At 44.0% G+C, this 7,001-nt stretch overlaps 1 protein-coding gene across 1 annotated transcript; it reads left to right on the top strand.

Annotated features, from left to right (window-relative positions):
• The first annotated feature begins 626 nt into the window (after nt 1-626).
• Nucleotides 627-4,240, top strand: LOC121271014 (probable G-protein coupled receptor 139). The gene is made up of 3 exons (XM_041176698.1): nt 627-696; nt 1,366-2,187; nt 4,152-4,240. Exons 1-3 carry the CDS (start codon nt 627-629, stop codon nt 4,238-4,240), a joined length of 981 nt encoding a protein of 326 aa, XP_041032632.1.
• The last annotated feature ends 2,761 nt before the right edge of the window (nt 4,241-7,001 follow it).

The raw sequence follows: 7,001 nt of genomic DNA on the forward strand, positions 1-7,001 counted from the left end.
CTGTGAGAATTCTTCAATGTGGTTGGTTGCCCTGGTCGATGACATCACAGTGCTGGAGAACTCTTGACTGAGCGCGACATTTTAATTAACATTGAGAACGGTAGCTTGCAGGTTAAAGGGATCTCTAGATATCTGAGGCAGCTTCATTCACTCACCCCAAAACCTGGCCAATATTATCTTTCTAATGCGAGGAGGTTAGGCAACTTAGAAACTGGTATGTTGGCAGCAATATTGTTGTAAGGTGAGGCAAGTGAAGAGTAAAGCGGCTGATAATCCTGGAGTGCTGGATATGGGTTTTGCACTGTGAGGATTTGGAATCATATTGTTGCCAGTTTCGAATGACACAGTGATCTTTGGGAATAAATCCATTATTTCTATTCCAGTTGAAAACCTCTGCCTTTTCTCAGCTTCGAGCGAATAATGGTTAATATGTTCCCAAAGGATTCCAACCTATCACTCCAGAGCATGGATTGACTCATCGCTCACTCATTGATGTCTTTCGGTAAACATGTCAATGGATGCAAAGTCTCTCTAGGGGGTTGTTGCTGGTGTACATACTGGAGATGGTTTGTTCCTCCACCCTACTTACACCAGGAGGCAAGAAGTAACAGAACTCCTGATAGGAAATGCATGAAACAGCATCTGGGTTGCTTTATGCTATTTACTACCCAGTTCTCGTCGCTTTTGGTATTCCTGGTAAGTCATCTTTATATATTGATTATTGGTTATGAGTAGCAATAATTACAAAGGAATTATACAAAATGATGATGGATTTACTGCTGATGAACTCCTTTAGCTTTTGTCGAGCTGTGCTTCCGAGAGACTCACTGCTTCAGTAAAGCAGGCCAGTGCCCAAAATGGGCTAAATTCATGTAACGTCCCGACCATATTAAGATGGTAATACAAAGTTTTCTTTTTATTTCATGTCAAAGACAAGGAACAATCCAAATTGCTCCCTGCTACTGAACACGTCGCGATTTGTTACACGCACCAACTGCTGACAACACTCACAAATATCTCTCCATGGTCACTCTAGAAATGGACAAACACAGAAAGTTTGCAACATTCCAGCCAATCAGGGTCTATGTCACCTGAACTAGATCTTCCAGTCTAATCCCAAGTTTCAGCTCTTAGTCCACAGCCCTGTAGGTTACAGCACTTCAAGTTTTTAACCATGTACTATTTTGCAACAAGGGTTTCTACCTTTTTCATCTTCCAGGCAGTCCCAGACCCCCAACATATTCTGGGTGAAAAAAGTCCCAGCCGCACTGCAATTTATCTTATCTGTAAAGTACATGCCAGACATTGTTGCTTTATGGAAGGAATAGATGACTAATTTCACCATTTTTAAATATTTCCTGCCAGCTAACATCGCGGCTATTATGATCCTGTCCCAGGGCAACTGTGCTCTCTCCAAATGCACCACTTACTACCTCGTGGGCATGGCAGCGGCGGATCTACTGATCGTCATCACCGGCGTGATACCGAATCGCATTGTCGGTATTTACTTTCCGGCCAGCTACATGTCGATCACTCCGGTATGCAGCCTCAAAATTGTTTTAATCTATGCATCCAGAGACATTTCCGTCTGGTTGACGGTTGCTTTCACCTTTGACCGCGTTGTGGCCATTTGCTGCCAGAGGGTGGAGGCGAAATATTGCACCAAGAAAACGGCGGCTGCGGTTGTGTGGACGGTCTTTGTCCTGAGCTGTTTGCAAAATACCCCCTGGTATTTTAAGTTTGAGCCCCTCTATATAATTGACGAGGTGCCCTGGTTTTGCCACACAAAGTTAATCTTCTATAGCGCGCCTTTATGGGTGATTTATTCATCGTTCAACTGCAAAGCAACCCCATTCCTCCCGTTCTTTCTGCTCCTGCTTCTCAATGGACTGACTGTAAGATACATTGTCGTGGCCAATCGAATTCGGAGGGCACTCTGCCACAACAAAAACCTGGAAAATTTCAATGACCCTGAACTGCAGATCCGGAAAAAATCCATCGTTTTACTTTTCACCATATCGGGCAGCTTTATAGTCCTGTGGATGACTTTCATTGTGCACTTTGTGTACTATCGGATCACATGTACTTATTCTTACACGGGTTATGATGATCCTATCTTTATCCTGCAGGAAGTTGGATACATGCTTCTGCTCCTGAACTGTTGCACCAACACGTGTATTTATGCAGGTACCCAGCAAAAGTTCAGAGAGGAGCTGAAAAATTCTCTGAAATATCCGCTAACACGGATCGTTCAATTTATTCAATATTGAGACCCATAGGAGACTGTGTACGAAAATGGGTTTTTTTTTGATTGTGTAACAATTGGATACCTTTGTAGATTGATGTTCAGTTTCTTTATATTTGGCCACTTCTTGTGAAACTCACTGGCCCTATACAATAGACGACAATGGTACAAATATAGATAGGAGAGTAAGCTGTGAGGAGGATACAAAGATTCTGCAAAGCAATATAGATAGATTACGTGAGTCAGCAAAAAATTGACAGATGCAGTACAATGTGAGAAAATGTGTACTGCAAGGTGCAGCTCGCATTTACAGCCTTTTCAGATTCCTCCCAGACCAACACGCTGATTGTTCGTGATGTCCAACTTACTTGTTACCATTAATTTGCAGATGCTTCACCTTCATCTCATTGAGGGTGTGCATTGAGATCTTCATCAGTAAAGTTATAATATCTTTACTTCTCAGCTCTCTATTGAACTGGCACCATCTTTGCCTTAAGAGAACTGTTTTTATTTCACAAGTTATAAATTGTGTGAGGATGGATGTTATTTTTTTTAATATGTTGGGGTAATATTGTGTTATCCTGTAAATTAGGTTGTGTGTGTGTGTTTATATAAGTGTGAGTGTATGTCTGTGTGCAACTATGTGTGTGTCTGTGTGCACCTGTGTCTGTGTGCCTGTGAGTGTGCCTGTGTATCTGTTTGTGTGTCTGTGTGTCTGTCTGTGTGTATGTGTGTCTGTGTGTATGTCTGTGAGTATGGGTGCCTGTGTGTGTGTGTGTCTGTGTTCCTTGCGTGTGTGTGTGTACACGTGTGTGTGTGAATGTGGCTGTATGTGTTTGTGTAAATGATCTAATTGAGCTAGGAAAGGTAAATGGAGTCAGCTTGTCTGAAGAGTTGAGGAATGAAAGGAGCGAAGGTGCTAAATACATGAATTTGTAACAAAGCTAACGTCAAGTGAATCCATATGTAAATAAGTAGAGTTTAGAAAATTGCATTAGGAGATAGATAGGGACTTGTCTTCTCAGCCTTTAAATTTCAAAGGGGAGTAAAAGATATTGACAACTTGCAAAGGCTCATAAGTAAATAAGAAAAGTTATTCAATTTTATTGGACCCAAAATGAAGGCAGCAGGAAAACACAAAAGATTCTTATATTTTGGAAAAGCTGAGTTCAAAGTAGTGCTGATGACAATGGAATCAAAGATGAAAGGGAATAAAAGGTATTTAAGGAAAGATGTTGAGCTGAATTGGGGTTGGCTGTTGGTGTTTGAGAAACTGTGTGGCATAGCTTTACTACAGCAACAGCTGTTTAGCCTTGGGTAATATTACTGGATTTTTATAAACATCGATAGGGCAGTGTTGCCTGGAAGCTGTTTCCTTGTGGGTCCAAACAAATGGGTTTTTTGGTGGAATGACCATTTTTAACTGTGTAGCTGTAATCTTGTGTGCTTAAGTTTTCTTTTCTTCTTGATAACAAATCTTTCAATTATTTATTAATCCCCAAAGTGTTACTGGAATTCTTTGTTGCCATGATCAATAGGTTACTTCTCGTTTTAGAATACAAACGAAAATGGTTATGGTCCGAAAACTAAGTTTCCCCCTGGGATTTGGCTCACTCAACGATTAACATCTGCTGTGGCCCTAACCGTTGCTTTGCATATCTTTAAAAAAAAGCTGTTTCACTTTCTTCAGCTTTTTGCAGACTGTCCAAAGCATTTTGTCATGTTTATAAAAGTGTTCAGAATTCTTTAAAATGACTTCAAGCGGTTTCCTCAGAGTTCCCTCAAAGGTCACCTCTCAACTCCACTTTCAACTTGTGGGTGTGTTGATGCTCCACTCACTGTTGCTTGATGCCGTGTGATGCTGCCGCCTCATGGAACCTCTGATCATTTCACTCCACTTGTGTAGTAGCGTCGATCCGCCAGCGGAGGGTGGAGCAGTATCACTTTAATCGCAAGGCAGAGAAACAGGCCGAGGAAGAAACGCTTCGATTCTGATTCAATTCATTCATTCATGCATTTACAAAATATCTCCCATTGCTGCAGCTAACTGCTTCTGAAATGACTTCAGATCTTTCACCTACACTGCCAGTTCAGCTCCTGAAATTATCTTTTTTCCCTCCCACTTCTCAAGCGATTTCACTGTAATTATCTTTCCCTTTAAGTTCTTATCAAATTCCCTTTTGAAGTGAATTTTTGCAGCATCAGCTGTTTCACACATTGTGTGAGGGGCGAGGGGATACAATACCTGGACAGGTGAGTGAGGACCCCCATCACCCCAGGGCTGTCTGGCTCGTGTCAAAATGTGTATCAAAGACAACCGTGAGTGGTTCACTGAGTGAGAGAGGGGGCGAAGAGGGGAGAGTGCATGATGATGTACCTGTACAGATGAGACTCCCCACCAAGTGTGTCTGTGCATGAGCAGTGCGTGTGTGCCTCTGTCTGCATCAGAGTCTCTGTGGTTGTATATCTGTGGTCTTTCTGCATCTCTGTAATGTGTGTGTGTATGTGTGTGTGAGTCTCTGCATGTCTGTGTCCCTGCCTGTCTCTGTCTCTGCATGTATCTGTCTCTCTGTATGTGTCTCTTTGTTTGTGTGTGTGTATATGTCTGTGTCTCTGAGTCTCTGCCTGTCTGTGTCTCTGCTGGTACCTGTCTCTCTGTATGTGTCTCTTTGTGTATGTGTGTGTGTCTCTGTGTCTGTGTGTCTCTGACTTTCTGTGTCTCTGTGTGTGTCTGTCTCTCTGTATGCAATTCTGTGTGTAGGTGTGTGTGTGTGTGTGTGTCTGCCTGATTTGTGTCTCTGCCTGTCTGTGTCTTTGCTTGTATCTGTCTCTCTGTATGTGTCTCTTTGTGTAGGTGTGTGTATGTGTATCTGTGTGCTTCTGCCTGCCTGTCTCTCTGCGTGTATCTGTCTCTCTGTACACATCTCTTTGTGTAGGGGTGTGTGTGTGTGTGTGTCTCTGGCTGTTTGTGTCTCTGCCTGTTTGTGTCTCTGCATGTATCTGTCTCTTTGTATGTGTCTCTTTGTGTATGTGTGTCTCTGCCTGTCTGTGTCTCTGCCTGTTTCTGTCTCTCAATGTATCTGTCTCTCCCTAAGTGTCTCCTTGTGTATGTGTGTGTGTCTCTCTGCCTGTCTGTGTTTCTGTGTGTATCTGTCTCTCTGTTTGCGTTTCTTTTTGTAGCTGTGTGTGTGTGCATCTGTGTGCTTCTGCCTGCCTGTATCACTGCGTGTATCTGTCTCTCTGTATGCATCTCTTTGTGCATGTGTGTGCAGCTGTCTGTCTCTGCCTGCCTGTGTCTCTGCAAGTATCTGTCTCGCTGTACGTGACTCTGTGCGTAGGTGTGTTTCTGCTTGTGTCTCTGTGTCTCATCAGTATGGACAGGAGTTATACCTTGTTGGGCTGGCATGGCAGTCAGACCCAGGAACAGCTGCAACTCAGACCGTCGCCCGCTATTGGGCTCCGACTGTGATTTCACGCTGTCTGGCCAATTAACGGTGAGACAGGGAATGCGCACAGGAAGCTTCAGCGCTGCCGGGGTGGGGGAGGAGAGCGAGTGCTGAAGTGGGCACATGCGCGTGGGTTCTCTCAGTGAAAGCTCCCTGAAGGTGCAGAGCTGCCTCAGGCAGCTGAAAAATTTTAACATGACAAAATAAGATTTAAATATGTTCCCCCCCCACCCAGTGATTCTGTCACAGGAACAGGGTCACGTTAAAAATGAGTTTTAAAAGTCTTTTGTTAATCTCTGGGTGAAACCTCATCCCGCCCGTGGATCAGATTTCAGCAAAAATGCAAAGGCCACTTGGCCTATTCGCCCACCTGACAACCGAATGGTTGGATGGGCAGCAAAAAATTCCATTTAATGAGTTGATTAAGGGCTTTAATCAGCCACTTGATTGTCAGCGGACACCCTGCCCCCTCTCACACACACCCTCCGAGGGAAATATCCTGAGAGTGTGTGATGATGTCAGGATGCTCACCCAGCCTCATCGCCCCCCATTTTACACCCGTTCGGATTGGGCACACACCCACCTGACAAGTGAAAAATTCTCTACTGTGTATCTACGTGTGTCTCAGTCTGCCTGTGCTTCTGTGTGCCTGTGCTTCTGTGTGTGTATGCCTCCATGTGTGTCTCTGTGTTAGTGTCTGTGTGTGTATCTCTCTGCCTGTCTGTCTCTGCCTGTCTGTGTCTCCCTACATAGCTGCCTCTGTGTTTATCTGTCTCGCTGTGAATGTCTGTGTGTGTGTATGTCTGTGTGTGTATGTGTGCGTGTGTGTATTTGTGTGTGTGTGTATGTGTGTGTGTGTGCCCCCATGTCTCATCAAGGTGTGTCACAGTCTGCCTGTGAATGTGTGTGTGTGCCTTGCGTTAGGGCCTGTATGTGTGCTTATGTCCCTCTGTGTTTTTGTGTGGCTGTCTGTATGTTTCTTTCCACGTTTATATCCTTTGTGTATCTCTCTGCGTGCCTACGTGTGGTGTGAGTCTGTGTGTAAGTCTTTATGTCGGTGTTTATATGTGTGTGTGTGTGTGTGAGTGTGTGTGTGTGTGTGTATCTCATTGAGCATGCCTCGGTGTGTACCTCTCTGTGTGTGTGTCCCTTTGCATGTGCCAGTGTCCAACCGCCTTTGTGTGTCTGTATGAGTCTCTGTGTCTTCATTTGCATGTGAGTCTGTATCTCTGAATGTGTGTCTATAAGTCTGTGTCTGTGTGTGTGTTTGTCTGTCTTTGTTTGTGTATGTGTCTCTGTATGTCTGTGTG

This window comes from Carcharodon carcharias, chromosome 29, assembly GCF_017639515.1.
Source record: "Carcharodon carcharias isolate sCarCar2 chromosome 29, sCarCar2.pri, whole genome shotgun sequence".
Lineage (NCBI taxonomy): Eukaryota > Metazoa > Chordata > Chondrichthyes > Lamniformes > Lamnidae > Carcharodon > Carcharodon carcharias.

What these genes read in the sequence shown, in the direction of transcription:
- LOC121271014 (XM_041176698.1), top strand. Translation starts at nt 627, where the DNA reads ATGCATGAAACAGCATCTGGGTTGCTTTATGCTATTTACTACCCAGTT. An exon ending in CGTCGCTTTTGGTATTCCTG is followed by an intron (nt 697 to 1,365) that starts GTAAGTCATCTT and finishes ATTTCCTGCCAG; the next exon opens with CTAACATCGCGGCTATTATG. An exon ending in CAACACGTGTATTTATGCAG is followed by an intron (nt 2,188 to 4,151) that starts GTACCCAGCAAA and finishes CCACTTGTGTAG; the next exon opens with TAGCGTCGATCCGCCAGCGG.